Consider the following 19661-nt stretch of genomic DNA (forward strand, 5'->3'; position numbering starts at 1 on the left):
GAAGCTTTGGAATTTGTGAAAATATATCGGTTTCGATAGACAATAAATTATCATTTGATAAACATATAATTGAAAAAGTAAATAAAGCTAATTCCATTATGGGAGTTCTACGAAGAACAATGGTATATACATGTTTATGAACTTGGAGAGTTTTATGTTGCTAAACACATCTTTAGTTAGACCTCACATTGAATACGCGAATCAGGTGTGGTGCCCTCATCTTGAAAAACGCATTGAAACAATAGAAAATGTTTAACGTCGAGCGAAGATGCAGGTAGCTGGCCTAAAAGACTTATCATATAAGGAGCGATTAGAAAAACTAAAAATACCAACACTAGCATATAGAAGATCACGTGGCGACATGATATGATAAAATATTGTCCGGGCCTTGTATTCTTCTCTATATATATTATGTATCTTACTGTTAAGTCGGACAAGTAAAGTTAAAAAGTTGTAAAACCATTGTTTTTAGGAATATTACACATTGCTTGTCATTATAACACAGAAATGGTATAGTCAGAAGGCGTCCCTTCTGCTGGTTTTCTCTTCGTTGATGTCTGAATCATCTTATTCTGATGTCGATTCCCGTCAACATGGTCTGATTCCCGTACTCTCATTGGCTCATATGTATTCCGTCTTTGCGTATTGCAGAGTTATCTTCTCTTATGAGCAGGTATTGATTGTTACGTCATTGGTTTCTGTGAGAAAATTACGTCGTTTTCTCAAAAATTGATGACGTTACTCTCACAAACAAATGACGGAATAATCAATACCTGCTCACAAGGGCAGATAACTCTGCAATACGAAAAGACGGATTAGGCGTAATCTATTATCTGTTGTTATCGCATCGTGTTGTTTATATGGGTTGGTCCAAGCAACGGTCGATTTTGACGTAACAGTATGACGTAACCGTTCAGCACATTAAAATCTCAGCCACGTGATTGGTCTACCCTAAATGATTTAAAATAATAACAAATAAAACTTAACCAACGGCTTCTCACCGGTAGCCTTAAAATAAGTAATGATGCATACATTAATGTCTGTTAGCAATCGTGTTGCTTTTCATATAACTCTAATAAGGTGTTGTTGTTTTTTAAAGAAGTAAAATTCGGTGCTTAATCCGCTAAAGCTGATATCAAATGGTCTCGTTTGTAGTTTTACGATGTTACATTTAAATGTTGTACTAAAACCACACAATAGTCAGATCAATAACTTTTATTCAGCGAAAGGTAAAATATATGGGTACTATCATAACAATACAATAAATCATCTGTATCAAGTATTAATTTCTTGCCAACAATTAGTAGTTCATGATATCCAAAGAGTGATGATTGGTTCTGATTTATATTGGTTCAATATATTAAGACAAAGGAGTAATATATATCTTTATCATATCAACTTTTATGTAACATGTTATTTCTCCCATAACAGAAACCACACTCAAAATTATTTTGACATCATCCCATGTGGATTCGATCAATCCAGTGGATTAAACGTAGTAAAATCCACAGCAGTTTTATATAATTGTGTTTGTCTATCTAAATAAATATATCAATAGTCCAGTTACATCAGTTGGAAGTAACTTATTCTAGAAAACGATAAATCAGCTTCACAGCAAGTATGAGAGCCTGGGTCTAGATTTGTTCTACTGGAAAACAATATTTTCGCCGGATAATTTTCATACAGTCAAGGGAGTACTATGGATTGTTAGTTATGAATTTAGTCAGTGCTATAATAGCTTGAAGAGTCTCTTGCCCAGAAGGAAGAATCTGATCCGCCGGTAGTAGGAAACCATACTGACCCTTGTCCCTCAGCTCCACACCATACGAATATTTAACTCCCGCAGCTCCATATGTCCAGTCCGCACTGCTCCCACTGGCCTTATCTACAAAGTACATAATTACGTGGTACATGTATAATCAATAAACTCCCACCATCCTCATCTACAAACAGAGCACAACCAAGTAGTATATATAATATACACCCACCATCCTTATCTTCAAACAGAGCAAAACCACGTAGTATATATAATATACTCCCACCATCGTCATCTACAAACAGAGCACAACCACGTAGTATATATAATATACTCCCACTAACGTAGATATTAATCTACAATGTCTGATTATCTAATTAGGATTATTTTTTCTAAGGAACAGTGTTCTATTTCACTGTTCCTTAAAAACTGTGTTGTATCTTTGAGCAAGATACTGTACTCCGCTTGTTCCAGTCTACTGAGCTGCAAATGAGAAGGTGGTTAGGCAGTGCTAGAATTGTAGAATGCTAGCTGTGAGCGCCGAAATGGCAGCACCGGATGTATGCTCCCATTGAGTGAAGAAAGATATTGGCTGGTTGCAAAGGCCCTATTACCACGGATAATAATTTGTGAACCGCTTTGAGACGACCTACGATCTAGGTTGTGATAAAGCGGTATATAAAAACCTCGAATTACTATTATAATTTTATTATTTCAGTCAGCTTATGAGGTGATAACTCTAGCTGAGCGTGTGTCAATTGAATAGATGGCGAATCTATAATCAATTTACCCGATCTCAACTGAAGTTCATAACCTAACCAAAATATACAACTATTCCTTCCATTTACAGTGTGCTATTCTGTGAATGCAACATAGTATTTTTGTTTCATTAGTCTGATCAGCGGATACAAATTTCGTATCGTAGAAAGGTAGTGTAACACAACTAGTGTTTATGTATGACGTTTTGATGACTAGTACGATACATACCCTGTAACCTTCATCAGGCAAATGACCAGTGAAGTGTATGTACACAAAGGTGTAAAATATGTACGAGTTGCCAATATAAAACGACGTCGATTCGGATACGCTATATGTACACTTAGTTGTTATACATGTACAAAATGAGGCTTAGCTTTGTGTAATACCTGTTATAGATGTGCCATAGTCAATGTATGAGCCCCCTCATCTCTGCTCAGAACTGGCTCACTGCGGTTTTATTAATATGGCTCCCCGACTTAAACAGATTGCTCTTTGTTCAATATGTTTAGTTATACCAGCCCATAAAATGATTGTGCTGCCCCTAGGGCATGGTCTGTGATTGCTGATTTATTGATTAGCGACGCTGACGGCTTTCTTTGCAGATCTGGTGAAATTCTTTCCCTCTTGTGTTTCCGTATCTTTTTTGTGTTCAGTAAGTCGGACTCCAAATCCACTGCCAGTTTCTCTGATAAAGGAGGCGTCAAAGTTCCTAAAATCTAATTTCGTACACCAATTCTGCTACGTTTGCTTTATAGGTTGTACAATGATATTGTGAAGCGTCTTGACGAGCTTCATGGCTGGATCTTTGCAATGGCCGCGATATATCTTCTGGATAGTTTCGGATATTCCTATTAAATGGGTTACGACCTGATCTTTCATTTTGTTCTTATCCTTGATTGATCTTTTTGAGGGTTCAATCCGGATATCGACGTTTTCATTCCATCGCCAATATAAATCTGCACTTGTATTTTGTCTAGTTGTATTCCATCTGTTGATCAACGTTATTACTACAACTTATTCTTATACAAAGGATAGTGGTATTTGAAATTCAGATATTGGATCGTATGGGCCTTTTTTTACTAAAGATCAATACTTTTACCTTTTATAGTACGCCATCTCCCTTTATAAGTAGGATATCTTTGAAGGGCATCGTGCCGTTTATTTCTTCTTGTGAATTTGATGCTGTTTATGGCATCAACTGTGTTGATACTGTTGGTCAATCAAGTCGTTCTGTGACCCTTTGTTTACGATATCTAGTTTATCGTCAACCTGTATTTTCCATAAGTTAGACTTTTACTCTAAGTAGGCAGATGGTGTTGCTCCTTCCTGAAAATTCGAATTTTAATTGTCGGTTGGATTCAGCATTTCGCCCATGTATTACAACTAACTGTACATACGCTTACAGCATATCTTAATCGACGTCAATTTTATCTAACCTTCTTGTACTTATTTCACACCTTTGAGTACATACGCCTCACTGTTAATGTGTCTGATGAAGGTGACAGTACACACTAGTCATCAAAACCTCACTCACTGGTTGTGATGCATAACCTTTCTACAATGCATACTCACCAACCAAAAACACATGTTTAGAGAAAAAGGATACACATTTCATTTGCTTAAGAGTGCTTTTGGCATACGCCTTGATAAACTCTGAAACCATCTAGTGTTAATGACGTCACTCATATTTTGCATAACCCCGTGTCACGTTTTATGGTCAGGTTTTGAGATGATAACTCCACTCACAGGAACAATGGTTATTGAGTGCATGTCAGAGTAGAATAAGATGTTTTTTGATACGTGGTGATCACGGTAGTAAGGACTTTGTTGGATATAAGAAAAAATCCGGTATTTAAACATGAATGTTTCGTCTAAAAGAGAGACTATTTTTATTTGTTATAGTGGTTTTACGTCCGCTTCACTACCAAGCAGTTTGGTTATCCTGCAAACGACATTGATACAAGAAAATGTCTGGTAGGTTATACAGTAAGGTATTGTTGGATACATGGTGAGGCATGGATACTTGTTTAGGAAAGTTTTGTTGAATACATTGGAAATGTTTGTTAGTTGCTGGAAACTCAATCTCAACTGAAGTTAAACGTTTTGTCAAGCTGTATATGTAACGATGCTGTACTTACAGATAATGTTAGCGATACTTCCGTGATCGTACTTTGTCCCATGGACTGCCTCTAATGCGTTGCATGCAGCCGCTCCTCCTGCATCCTACAACGAGAGTAATGGTAAATGTATACTACATGTATGTGAACAAGTAAGTAAAAAAACAGTAGATGCATATATACTACACAATAATCGAATCCCCACCTAAGGATGTAAATTGACAGTAAACATCATTTTCATAGTTTGTGTCATGATGTCATTATAATAAATTGTCATCTTATGATGGCCTTATTCAATTTAATTCTATATATGTGTTGAGTTTTATGTGGAGTAGGCATAAAAGGACATTACAGGTACATATATACTACACAAATGTGAACAGATAACTAAACAACAGTACTGGTACATATATACTACACAAATATAGACAGGTAACAAAACAACATTACAGGTACAAATATACTCCACAAATGTAGACAGATAGCTTAAATTTTCCAGATGCAAGATTAATGCCGCTCGATCATTTCCATTATCCGATCAGTTTCAAAAGTAAATATACAAAACTCGGGACCAAGGGAAACTTGCACATGAAAATTGAGAAAGATCCCTCTAGCACTTCCAGGGAAATAGCGATAATAATAATTATTGTTTAATGACGGACGATTTATATAGCCCAGATGAGCCCACTATAAATCGAAAGATTGAAATATTTCATTCTTGATTTCTCTTCACCCATCGGTAATCTCTTTGTTTCTTTTCATTGTACAAGTACAAATACTTAAAGTTATATTTTAGAGAATTCAACACTTCTGCAAAATTTGATTGAAACATTTTAGCAAAAAGTACAATATTTGCCAAAAAATTGTCAGTTTCAGACTACTAAGGAACCGCCTTGCCAGATATCAACATTCTAGTACTGACACTGATAACCTTATTTCAACACTTGCACGAACACTATAACCTAAAGATTTGACCGAAGAAAGTTGGGTAAAAAAAAGAAAATAATTTCATTCTTTGTTTTGACAACACTATAAATGTCGCACCCAAAAACAACCTCTGCTTTATACATATTTCATAACCCTAGGTATGATACTAAATGATGGATTAATGAATTTCAACGCTTACAGTAAATCGTTCATCAACGCCGAAGCCATGGTAACTACATTAGCTAACCGCATCTCACCCATTCTTCTAATACCCGAATAGACAAACTTACGCAGTAACAAAGTCAATATCTACATGTATGCATATATAGGATCTTACTTTTCATTTCAAATGACATTTATTAAATGGGACTGAGAACGTTTTTAACTTATGAGCCTCTGACAACACAGATACAGTTGTAGATGATTTAACCTTTTCAATTTTGTAATAGATACAGTTTGCCTACAATGAATCGAACTGAATCATGCAGCTGTTTTGTCCTATGCTTATCGACGATGGTAGGGGCCATTGGAAATCCAAATGGTCTCAACTAATTGAACCAGAATGACAGGTGCATAAAACCCCTTCATTAATTAATTAGGAGAAGAACTGGTTAGTTTCAAATTAAATAATATGTAAGGTGTGTATATTACGAACCGTGCCACTACTCATATCTGAGGCCATCAAGGTTACAGTAAACTTCGGGAACTGAAACTCGACCAGCAGAGTCAGCAGACAGGACAGTAACACGGAAAACAATAAGAAAACCATCCGACAGGTACTAAAAGCGGAGAAGACGCTTACACTAAAGAGACACAAAGACAATAAGAAAAACCGGAGAAAAGAGTAACACACTTACCCGAATAAAAAAAAAAAAACATATAACAATGGCGCCGCAAGGCGGACCAATATACGCCCGTCCTGTCCCAAACTGACATACTTATAATCTCCTAATGCATTATTGTATTTAAATGTATGCAAATATGGTAATGTAAGAGGAAGAAACTACTGTATTAATTAGATCAGAAAATATACTTTACGTGACAACCTTAAGCTGACAATATTTCATATATCCTTTACGATCTTTAAAATAATATTCGCAAACCATGAATATAGAATTAGAAATTTTCTTCTTTTTTGCAAATATTCGATTCATCTTATTCCATTTAAACCAAAGCTATTCGTGATTGTTAATTACTGGCAGATGTCGCACAATTGTCACTATTGTGCAGAAACCGTAAACCTATCATAGCGCAATATGCTAATTAATTATGCCTGCATTTTTGCCTAACTTTGCACTTATCCTCAGTGTGTGTATATTGTTAAGACTTGCACAGTTTCCTCAATATCGAAAGACTTACCTTGCATAACCAAAATGTAGACGTTGACCAATCAAAATACAGTAACGCTTATTAATTATACGTGAATTTTGCTCTTTAACCGATTTAAACTCAGTCTCTGTATATCGTTTAGTTTCATCAAAATCGAACGATGCTGAAGCAAGTTATGATGAGGAAACCAAAGTGTGGACGGTCAAACTCTTTCGATACCATAATATATCCCGTCAAAATGTTTGACGGGCGTATAAACATGGAGGAGAAACCAAAACATAACAAGCGACATCATTAACTGAGAAAAGTACCTGGGAGATTAGACTTGGTAAAACGTCAAACATACCATTTCCTTGAAATCCTTAGGCAGTTCCGTTGTGTATCCCCAAGGACTCATCCAAAGCTCGGCATAGCTGTGGAAGTCGATAAAACCTTTGAGGTTCTCTTTGATACCCTCGATGTAAGTCGCAACTCCTTTGACCTCTACCTCGGAGAATGCAGATGGGCCGCAATAAGTGTCTGAACACGGATCTTTGCTAGCTCCCGTCTCTGTCAATAAAAAGGCGACATATTCTGAATAAAAAATATCGATTTGATCATTGAAATGTTGGTGTGATTGCCTCCATGTAATAGCGCGGATCTGATGCCGACTTAACAGTGCTCTCCCACTGAAATACCGTGCCAAAGGCACCCAGCACAGCATCCCGCACGTTCACATTATACTAACAATGGGTGACCCAGTTGTTGCTATTCCCCTTAATGCTGAACGCTAAGCAAAGAAAAACGACTACCATTTTAAAGGACTTTGGCATGTCTTTGCCTGGGGACAGAACCCATTGCCTTCCTCATCTGGGCGAGCGTTCAGCTTTCAAGCCAAAATGTAGGTGTTGCCAAGCAAGGTGCTAGGGAAAGAAAGACAGTTAGAAGGAGATAAAAATATATAGATCCCAAATATCGCAATAAGTGCAGCAGATTATATTTGATCGCTTTTGTGTCCCCAAATAGGGGCACAAAAGCAAATCCCCAATTTTTCAGGGGATTTCTTACGGTAATGCAGTTGGTAACAGCCGGTGTATTATGTTCTTGATCCCCGACCTGCAGGGGTGAACAAACTTAGGAACTGTTTAGCCCGAATGAGAACGGTATAGATATATATTATTCATGCACACTTCCTTAAGGGTGGGGGTCAACCTTGTAATATTATTTTCCCTGTTAAATTATATGTCAGATGTAGTCTTCTCAAAAATGCTCATTGTTATGTACATACAGGCCTCTATAGTACAATATACCGATTAAATGGGAGAATGATTAACCAATTGGAATTTTTTTTGGCAGTTAAATTGCAAAAGATAATGTAAAAGTAGTTCCTTTTAGCGCAATATTACCTACCATTATCATGTCAACGTCGTCGTAACGTAGCTTTTCTAGATGTTTGAACTTATGTAGCGTCAAAACAGAAACATTTTGTCAAGCTTCAATCATTTAATCATTGTGAACACGTGCAAATACTCGACTTAAGTGTTTTTGCGTTGCCATCCTTAGGTCGAGGGAGAGAGAAGTGTTACTTGTTCCATATCGGTAACGAAAGAGATATATTTTTCATTACTTAAGCACAAATACATACAAATCGAAGCGATTTTGTCATCTTATACCACGGACTTACCACACCAATGGAAATCCCAGTTCCGGTTTGGATCAACACCTATACATATCCCGTGTTTGGACACAGTCTTCCTCCACATCCGGTCCTATAATATCATTGCACAGTCATTAAAATTATATAAGTAAACACTTGTGATTTAACCACTTTTCAACATCATCCATGATATGCTAAATGTAAATAGAACTCTGAAAGGTTGTATCAACATTTTTTTTTATTTGTACCCCATTCCAGGTTCGTTACCATAAAGCAGTATATACATATATGACACTGCCCCATTCCAGGTTTTTTACCATAGAGCAGTAAATATATATATAACAGTACTTCCTTCCACGTTCGTTACCATAAAGCAGTGAATATATTTATAACTGTACCCCATTCCAGGTTTTTTTTACCATAGAGCAGTATATATATATATAACTGTACCCCATTCCAGGTTCGTTACCATAGAGCAGTAAATATATTTATAACAGTTTTCCATTCCAGGTTCGTTACCATAGAGCAGTAAATATTTATATAACAGTACCCCATTCCAGGTTCGTTACCATAAAGCAGTGAATATATTTATAACAGTACCCCATTCCAGGCTCGTTACCATAAAGCAGTAAATATATTTATATCGGTAACCCATTCCAGGTTCGTTACCATAGAGCAGTAAATATATATATAACAGTACCCCATTCCAGGTTCGTTACCATAAAGCAGTGAATATATTTATAAAAGTACCCCATTCCAGGTTCGTTACCATAAAGCAGTAAATATATTTATAATTGTACCCCATTCCAGGTTCGTTACCATAGAGCAGTAAATATATCTATAACAGTACCCCATTCAAGGTTCGTTACCGTAGAGCTGTAAATATATATATAACAATACCTCATTCCAGGTTCGTTACCGTAGAGCAGTAAATATATTTATAACGGTACTCCATTCCAGGTTCGTTACCGTAGAGCAGTGAATATATATATATAACAGTAACCCATTCCAGGTTTGTTTCCATAGAGCAGTAAATATATTTATAAAAGTACCCCATTCAAGGTTCGTTCCCCTAGAGCAGTGAATATATATATAACAGTAACCCATTCCAGGTTTGCTTCCATAGAGCAGTAAATATATTTATAACGGTACTCCATTCCAGGTTCGTTACCGTAGAGCAGTAAATATATATACAACAGTACCTCATTCCAGGTTTGTTTCCTTAGAGCAGTAAATATATTTATAACAGTACCCCATTCCAGGTTCGTTACCGTAGAGCAGTAAATATATTTAAAACAGTACCCCATTCAAGGTTCGTTACCCTAGAGCAGTGAATATATATATATAACAGTAACCCATTCCAGGTTTGTTTCCATAGAGCAGTAAATATATTGATAAAAGTACCCCATTCCAGGTTCGTTACCGTAGAGCGGTAAATATATATGCAACAGTACCTCATTCCAGGTTTGTTTCCTTGGAGCAGTAAATATATTTATAAAAGTACCCCATTCAAGGTTCGTTACCGTAGAGCAGTAAATATATATATAACAGTACCTCATTCCAGGTTTGTTTCCTTAGAGCAGTAAATATATTTATAAAAGTACCCCATTCCAGGTTCGTTACCGTAGAGCAGTAAATATATATATATAACAATACCAATTCCAGGTTCGTTACCGTAGAGCAGTAAATATATTTATAACAGTACCCCATTCCAGGTTCGTTTCAATAAAGCAGTAAATATACTTATAACAGTACCCTATTCCAGGTTCGTTTCAATAAAGCAGTAAATATATTTATAACAGTACCCCATTCCAGGTTCGATCATAGCCGTCCACATTGAAAACCGGGAGTATATACCAGTCATAGCTGTCTACAAATTCCTTCATATCAGCATCTTTATCGTATTCGTCCAGCATCTGCATCAAAAAGGTAAATTATATTTATCTCCTAACTATAAAGTATGACATTTACCAATACAATGATAAGATATATTAATTGTTCCAATAACGAAATGATGGCCAAAAAATAATGACGTATGAGAGAAATTACTTTGAAGAGTTCTTACCACATGTACAAAAACAGGCATTGAACATTATATTGTTATTTGCTCCAACAGTACTATCTGCAAACGCGCCTGGTGATTTGTCAGACTCGGCAGATCATACATTATAATATACATGGCATCGATTTCCTTTTAACGTTCGATCCATGATGATATACTTCTATACTACATGAACAATAAACGGATATCAGTCGTGCAATGAATAAACGTTGTCAGATATTAGTCTCTTGGCAATATATAAAACGTTGTCCGATATCTGTATAGCGATTAAAACATGGACAGATGTCTTCGAAGATCGTGATCGTTTTTTCCTTCAGCGTCCTTTTTATACTAACCAAAGACTAATATTACTTAACTCTCTGTCCGCGATGAGTGATGCTATTCCACTCAATACACAAACGTTTTTATTAGATTCTCAAATAGCTTTGTAAAATAATCTCTCTTACAACAATTGCGATATTTGAAATATGTATTGTCAAATCAAATTCAAAGCACAAATAATATCTTATTTTAATACTTAAAGAAACACCTGTAAAAGTAACATTTATATGATATGTATATACTGTTATATTTTGTAAGGAGAGGGCTTATATAGGCTATGCCTGCTGCCCAATTCCTTTTGTACATAAGATCAGTACAATAAAATATTCTAAAATGAAATGACAGATGTCTGTTTGGCGACATGTATGGAACAGTGTTAGATATCAGTCTCGGGCAGAGCATATGTAATGTCATGGCATGTTCAGGACGTTGATAAAAACCTGCAACGCCATCTATAACAGTTGCCGAATATCAGTCTTGCGTTATGTATTAATGTTGTCAGATATAAGTCACACATATAAAACGTTGACAGAAGTTATTTGGCACCATGTATAAAACGTGGACATAATTTGCTTGGCGCAATTTCATAACGTGTCGGAGAAAGCTGAACACTTACCTGCCCCGTCATGTAAATAACAGTAGCTGGTGATATCCACTCCCGTGCGTGGATACCGCCTTCCATCCAGAATGCCGGCCTGGGAGTAGGGCTACTCTTGGTGCTGATCTACATTTAGATTTACCACTTAGATTAACTTCCTGACTGTACTTTTGTTATAATTAAACCGTTGCAAAATTGTAACAATATTTTTAATTAAAAAAGATTGAAATTCAAAATGTATCATCATTAGAATCAGAAACTTTTATTTTGAAAATGAAGATATTTGAATTAAATTGAAATTTACCGCAATACCTATACATTAAAACATATTGAGTTCATTGGTTGTGTATTTAGGATGAAGTGTCCTGTCCAGAGCGAAATGAATTTAAGGCCGTATCCCATGTGTATAATGTATGTGTGTATGACTGAGGCGGTGTGTTGATCTGTTAACCTCCTTGGGTTATCACGGATCTGATGCCGATATTGAATGCTACTTCAAAGAAATCCTTTGTACGATGCACCTGATGGCTGAAGATTATTCATATTCTTACCGACCAGTTCACGTGGTCAGACTGAGGAAGCAGGACTGATAGTCTTCTCGTTTTCCATGAATTAATATCATAATTCTTTATAACTGTCCTTGACATTTAAATAGCCGACCCCATCCTCAACCAATTAGTATCAGTGATTATGTAGATTGGGTTCCCGGGTAACCCATCCTCAACCAATCGTATCAGTGATTATGTAGGTTAGGCTCCCTGGTAAAAGCAAGTTTTGCTGATTTACCAACATTACAGAGAATGGCATATGTATGTGAATAAAACCCAGTTATGATCCTTAAAATAAAGTCCGAATGTTAATTGATATAACTAACTGCGTTGCACTTGTCAAATATGTAGGATGTTGCGACAGATTAAAAGAACATTACCTTGATGCCGCTGATGGTTCGACCCTCGTAAGATTTCGTTATTTCGAACAATGACGCTTTGTCGCTGTAAACTTCAGTGATGTTCTTCATCCATGCTTCGATCTTACAAAGGAAAATTTATTATAGGAATTAATTATAAACACAATGATTAGTGACAACTTCATCTTATAAAGGAAAATGAAAATTAAAGGTATCATAACCAGTGAAATGTTGATGTGTGATGTTTCGGTGACTAGAACGATACGTACTCTGTCACCTTCATCAGACACATGACCAGTGAAGCGTAGTTACTAAAAGGTGTAAAACGTTGGCAATATCAAATCGAAGTCGATTAGGTCTGTTTAATACCTGATCGTGCGAGAGTCTTTGAGCCCTCTCTGATTATAACCCTAGAAATGTTGCGTCATCATATTGAATAAATAGATAGGTGACATGAAAAAAACAAGGCACGCTAATGTGCACAATCAAAAACATCGACCTTCATATGACACATAGCAAATATAGCATATTTCACTATGAGATTATGACAGCGACCATAAAACTTGTCAAAAGTCTTCATCATTTTATATTACTTGTTCCGATAAGCTCTTCATTAAACTCAGCCTAGTATGTGTTTAAAAAACAAGTTTGCCAGAAGGTCACAGCTTTTTCAAGTATTAATGCCTTTAAACTGACTGAAATCTTGCGACCAAACGCAACAAAAATATTATTAAATTTGGTTTAGTTTGAAAACTATCATAAACCAGAAATTCCAATATCATAGTTCGAATTACGATTTTCTGTTGTATTGTAAGCATTCAACAAGTATTAATTGAAAATGGGGGACCATTACAGAAGGCCCCCGAACTGCCCCAATAGTCGCAAAGATGCAAAAATACACTTACATAACTTGAGCAAAATCGACCAATATCTAATTTCGACCAATCAGAGGCCGTGGCGGCCATCTTGGTTGACCGATCGTGGAATAAAAGGTAATTTGCAAACTCTCTTTACCATGATGAACACTTGTGTAAAGTTTCACTAATTTCCGTCGAACAGTTTTTGAGAAATGTGTCAGAAAATTTTACGGCGGAAGAACTTGAAGAAGAAGAAAACAAATATTCGTTTGGGGGGGACTTAATTACAACTCGATATAGTAAACTCTACATAATGTAATGAACACTTATGCAAGTTATTCAGTATGTCTATGTACCAGTGGCGTTTATTTCCGATGTCCTGTCGAGAGTTACGTGTGGAGTATCGTCAGCTTAACGTGATCGTGTAAATAAACCATGTGTAATCAGTGTTAGGTTGCGTTTGTGTTTTTTACATAGTGTTTGGCATAGGCTGTAAGCGCTCGTAAGACCAGAAAGTTAGTGACTTCATGACAAATTGGGATAACCTGATTTACCTCAGAATGGTTTAAGCTAGCAGTATATAAGCGAGGCTTCATCTCATTATAGGAGAGAATTCTGATGCTGACTGAAGAACACGGCGAAGATACAACAACGACAAGGTATATACAAAGGCTGGATAAGTCTTTGTTGAAGGACAGGATAAGTCTTCCATAGCGTGGTAGTTGTTGGTCGCTGAATAAGTGACCAGAGGTCGTGAGGCAGTAGGTTAGGGTGATTAGCGGTTGTAAGGCCTGTGCACGGTGTAGCTATTACGCTGTGTGAGCCGATGCGCAAGGTTGTCACTGCGCTGTACTTGTGCCGGGAGCACTTGTAATAGTCGTGTGCTAGTTGTTAGTGCCGTGCGCCGCGCTGCATAAGCCGGTGCGCTGTAGGTCTTGTCTAGTCCCCCTGTTAACGTTATATCTGTATTATAGTTGTGAGTCCCGTGGCAAGTAGCACGACCCTGTTTATTGTATGCAACTGTATCATAGGTTTGTCGTATTAAAATCCTTTGTAAATAATACTTATTATAGTCTGATTAGGTTTGCATGGGTCCAAATGCATATAGGAAGTCTCTGCGCTACTAAGCAAGTGCGCTAAGGCGAAGCTACCGGAACTGCACAGAATATCCCGAGACACTTGGGACGGTCCAAATAGGTACCGACCACGGTGCACGTGACATATTTTGGTGGCAGCGGTGGGATTCGAACCCACGCCTTAGAGAGCATGACTTTCGTTGACAGCTATGTATATTCGAGGAAACAACCTGAACATCATCAAATGTTAACTACAATAAACAAGCATGAGACTTTATATTGGAACGTCCTTACCATATCTCTTAACTTTTTTAGATATTGCCTTGACGTTAATATAATTTCGCTTATATATTTAAACAACGATAATTCATTAAACATGATAAAAGTTGGAGAGGAAACATTTAAATAATAATTTCGTGTTTTATATTAACGTTCTTCGTATTACGAAGCAAAGGCGAAACGAATAACGCGCAAAGTAATAACAAAACACTATCTGTCGATATACCGTACAAAAGGGTTTGTTTAGTATGAAAATAAATGTTTCTGTGCAAACTCTTTTGTTCTGCAAGGCAATACTCCTTATAACCGTAAATATGGATCGTAAAAACCAGCCAATCATAACAGATGATTTCAATGACGAAAAGAGCAGATGCTATTTTAGTAAAGTGGTTACAATGGGACTAATTGTTAATAAAAAAAACTGACAGGAAAACATTATACCTCGCTGAGTTTATGATAATCTTCGTAATTGAAGCCAGCCTCTGCCTCAATAGGGGCGGGTCTCTGGGCATCTATCGTCTCCTGAATGTTGTTTAGAATGACCACGGGGTGCATTCCCCACAGAGTGAAGGAAGAAAACAAATGCTGGAATACCGCTGGGGATAGGCTCAGGTCCACAGGTACGCCTACCTGACGAGGCTCAATCCAGAAGTCAACCTGCATTATGAACAGCATGTGGTCAAAAGACTGTTTGCAAATAGAAATAAAAGTGAGAGAAAACGAATAAAACCTGTTGACGTTAGAAGAGTAAATGACGAAACAGCAGTACGGTGAAGTTAATGTTTAATTTATTTTTACTCTCTGCATCGACCTACAAACCTTTAACAAGTTCTTCCTTACCTCGTTTCCCAAGTGAAAATTCTGCTATTCTCAAACAAATAAAAGCCGCGATAGTTTGATCAAATTGTACTTATTATATCTTGACTTGTTTACCGTTATCTATATTTCATCCATGTATTATATTTTTATATTCATTTCAACCAATGTTATTGCAAACAAATATGCAAAGGGATAGGGCATCAGGCAAAGCCTATATTAGCCTTTCATTCATGACATCCATGCAGTAATGTGTTTATATTAAAACGGTCATGGGTTATATTTTGGTAGATCAGCTGATTTCTAAGTGTCACTCGAGAATGGTTGAATACAGGACGGATAAAAAAAAACAATGTTCCATATAATGTTCATATTCATATGATGTATGGAGGAATATCTGACTTACCCTGTCATGACCCTGCTGTCCCTGTAATGCTTTGAGGGCCAACAAGTGTTCAACCTTCTGTGGAACAACCCTCACTACTTTGTAGCTACATTAACAATGAAAAAAGTCTTTCAACATTGTTACGTATAGCAGTCTTGGTAGAACTGTATGGTAGGAATTGCTTTCGAACGAAATAACACATTATTTAAATGGAACTCGTTTTGCCTGTATAGCTGTATTAAACAAATGTTTTCGGTGTTCTTTTTAGCAATTTACGTCCTTACAAAACTCTCCTGTCCTATGGAAACGAGTCAATGAGACACGTGACCTACAGATTTGAGTTTCCTCAGAAAACCTCTTCTGGTGAGGAGTCATTGAAATCGGGAGCCTATGGCTTCTCGTTCTATTTGAGGATTTTTGTAAAGAGCTGTACCGTAAGCAGGTTCTTATTATTTCACTTTCATAGTGAATCGAACAGTGTTTAATATGCTTAAACTCCTAATAAGTATACCAATTCGCCCATTAGCATACATGGCCAAAACGCAACATTTCCATACAGTCTGTGTCGACACAGTGCCGACCCAAGTACGTTCATTTATCGCGAAATAACCCTTAGCCACCTAAACCATTTCTACCGGGATAAGCGAAATCGACCTGGTTTACTAGACTACTATGATATCAACGCTTATTATCACAATTCTGACAAAGATAAAAATGTTTCTGATAACATGACTAGTTTTGTGACATATTTAACCGTCTCACAATTATCAGTAGTATGAATCAACCAAGTCATGAAATTGTGAATATAATTATGAACACCTTCCAATATGCTTCTTTAACGTACACAACACACATGGAGGTCCGTCCTTAATTGACCTTGGCTGTTTATTGGGCGGTATACCCTATACATCTAACAAACCAACCAATAGAGATACATGAGGTCTGGGTGATTAATATAAAAGCTTTTTTGGGTACAAGTGTTACAATCGGGGTTGAAATAAACTTTGGTTTCCTCGATCTTCCCTAAGCAGAAGACACATAAGAAAATCATCAATGCTGCATGGCCCCCATTTAAGTCGCATCCTGCGGTAACCTACAGCCGGAAATTCAGTTGATATTTATTTGCGTAATATTCAATGCAGATTGATTGTGCCATAAAATCACTTTCCTGTACAATAACACAATGATGTCACTATACAAAGATTTACAACGATTTCCTCTAGAAAAAGTTCCCTGTACAAGGATTTCCTGTACAAAGATATATCTATGCAATGATTTTCCTCTTCGAAGGTTTCCCTGTTAATAGTTCCTTACATAAAAATTAACTGTACAAAATGTCCATGTGCAAACATTTTTCTCAACAATTCTTTCCCTGTACAAAGAATTCCCTATGCACGGAATTCCCTACATTCACCTTTATATCCTGATCCCCGTTTTATCTGACATCAGTGTATAATATGCACATTTACAATTTACGAATATAAGATTAACCTTACTGTCAGGCATGCGGTCGACCTCTCTTTATTAAACATTTTTGTAATTCAACGTGTCGATATAAAGCAAGTGCGTGACAAATTTTATGAAATAACATCTTTGCACAACTCGTTAGAAACCGTCTGTAACATTAATATACGAGTATTTATATTTAATTGATCTTTACCTTTAGATACAATGTAACGTCACTGTACCCAAAACGGGATATTTTTTAATCATGTGTTGAGTATCTTATACCATAGTACCAACTGCAAAAATGTGATCATTTGTCATAGATAGGTATTATCCACTTTTTTTTTTATTACAAGTTGATATTTCCTGCACGAGGTTTTTAAAATAGAATACTAAATGCTGTAATGATGAAGCAGGCACATGAACAGGCGTCACTATACTCTGTAAGAGACGCCTTCATATTTTGACTAATATGAGGGGATACACGATCAATACCAGAAAACATACACATCGTTATATATCTTATAAAAAAAATAAGCTAGCATTACTCTTTAAACATGGCAAGTAAATTTTAACAAATGTGTGACAGCACAACGCACCAAAACCAGCGTACGCACAAATCGTGCGATTCAACAATCGTGCACCCCATTGTGCACTTGTGTTCGCACAAATTTGCAATTTGATACAATCGGTTGGTTCATCTCACAAAATGAAAAAATATCTTGAAGATTTGGAATAAGATACATTATAGATATGTTATAACGGGTTGACGAAGAGTGCGTTATGTCCAATTTGACAATACATATTACATATGTACAGTATTGACACCTCGGAAAGTTACCTAAGTGCATCTTTACCATTTATCTATCTGGTTTAAATGTTTTTCATTTTTCTTTAGGATTGTTGGCCAAAAAATTCTTTAAATTGATAGGCTGCAAAATAATATAAAACTAAAATTAAAACAAGAGTTAGGTTGGGTTCACATTTTATACACGATGTACATCTTTTCATATTTATTTACTTTGTCGGTGTTTGAAGGTTGAGCGAATTTTAGAACATGAACGATATGACTCGAAAGTACCATCAGACCGCCATTCACGTAAAACTGCAAAACAGCCTTACCCGGTAAAACAACAGCAGGGTTTACAAACTGTAACAGTGATTCCAGAGCAGCATATAAACTAACAACTTGTGATGATCTAATAAATATCAATTAGATATAGTTTAAATACAGTTGAATGTATTGTATGAATTTATTTCATATTGTTATGTATATTGTACAAACTTATCATCTTACCCGTCATAGCGGATCTGTGAACACTGTGACAATGCAATTATTGTCAGGACACCCAGCACCAGTGTGTGTACCCTCATCATGGTGGACCTAGAGGACTAACTAACCCAGTTGACTTATATACACCAGATAATCAGTAGCCCATGCCCCAGTTACAGGTAGTTCAGTCACATGTCAAGTATACACATGTCACGTGGTCTACTACAACTCGTGGTGTAGGCCGGTTTGCTCTGAACATTGACTTGACGCTCACATGAGATGCTGTATACACATGATAGGCCATCTGATAATCTACTTTTATTGTTTCTATTAAATTATTTTCATTGATATTTATAAAAGAGTATATATATACACAACGATTTTGCTTTATACACATGGTAGGCCATCTGATAATCAACATTTATTGTTTCTTTTAAATTATTGTCATTGATATTTATAAAAGAGTAAATATAAACACAACGATTATGATGTATACACATGATAGACCATCTGATAATCTACTTTTATTGTTTCCATTAAATTAGTGTCAACACTCAACCAATGAAGAGTCTGATACACGCAGCTGTAGCTGGATTCATAGAATACCCCCTTTCGGGGTGAGATAGGAGAATCTTCAACCATTGGGTTCTTCAGTTGCCAAACACGAGGGGTGAATGATTTGTTTTATTATCTTGTTGATCATGTTGTATATAATGATATAATGGTATGTTGACGTTACAGGCTCGGTGTATTGTTGACGTGACGTCATGCAATTTAATGACAGGGAATCCTCTTAAGAAGCTTAATACCCCCTCGGGTTGAGATTCCCCTGTCTTACGCAAGAGTGTTCTTTCGTTATTACTTTCATTTTCAACGGATTCTTACCTCCAAAAGCATATGTTAGAGTCGTTAAATAGTTGTTTTCTTCATGATTATCGTAAGTCAAAGAAGGTTGAGTAACCTGGAATGTAGGACTGCCACATGACTATGACTGCCAGCAATGCACTTGTGTCGGTCCTGGAAAATAAAAGGCCCGGTGTTTTGTATGAGGCTACTTATGGTGGACCCACTGCTATATCGATGGACTTCTTCTGTATCATATGCTTAGGGAACATTT

The 19661-nt window shown here is 36.5% G+C and overlaps 1 protein-coding gene across 1 annotated transcript; it reads right to left on the reverse strand.

Annotated features, from left to right (window-relative positions):
- Window positions 1-1205: 1205 nt before the first annotated feature.
- LOC110442474 (carboxypeptidase B-like) lies at window positions 1206-18699 on the reverse strand. Its single transcript, XM_021486106.1, has 10 exons — window positions 18569-18699; window positions 15847-15931; window positions 15066-15281; window positions 12434-12535; window positions 11524-11631; window positions 10330-10440; window positions 8552-8636; window positions 7235-7437; window positions 4654-4738; window positions 1206-1885 (listed from the first exon to the last, which is right to left on the reverse strand). The coding sequence occupies exons 1-10, from the start codon at window positions 18646-18648 to the stop codon at window positions 1698-1700; spliced, it is 1263 nt and encodes a 420-aa protein (XP_021341781.1). The 5' UTR covers window positions 18649-18699; the 3' UTR covers window positions 1206-1697.
- Between the last annotated feature and the right edge of the window lie 962 nt (window positions 18700-19661).

Source organism: Mizuhopecten yessoensis, unplaced genomic scaffold, assembly GCF_002113885.1.
Source record: "Mizuhopecten yessoensis strain PY_sf001 unplaced genomic scaffold, ASM211388v2 scaffold716271, whole genome shotgun sequence".
Lineage (NCBI taxonomy): Eukaryota > Metazoa > Mollusca > Bivalvia > Pectinida > Pectinidae > Mizuhopecten > Mizuhopecten yessoensis.

Excerpts from the sequence above, each read along its gene's own strand:
- LOC110442474 (XM_021486106.1), bottom strand. The coding sequence starts at position 18,648 with ATGATGAGGGTACACACACTGGTGCTGGGTGTCCTGACAATAATTGCA. Across the intron at positions 8,637-10,329 it reads ATGATCGAACCTGGAATGGG|GACCGGATGTGGAGGAAGAC; the intron begins GTACTGTTATAA and ends ATGATATTATAG. Across the intron at positions 1,886-4,653 it reads AAGTATCGCTAACATTATCT|ATAAGGCCAGTGGGAGCAGT; the intron begins GTAAGTACAGCA and ends TGTACTTTGTAG.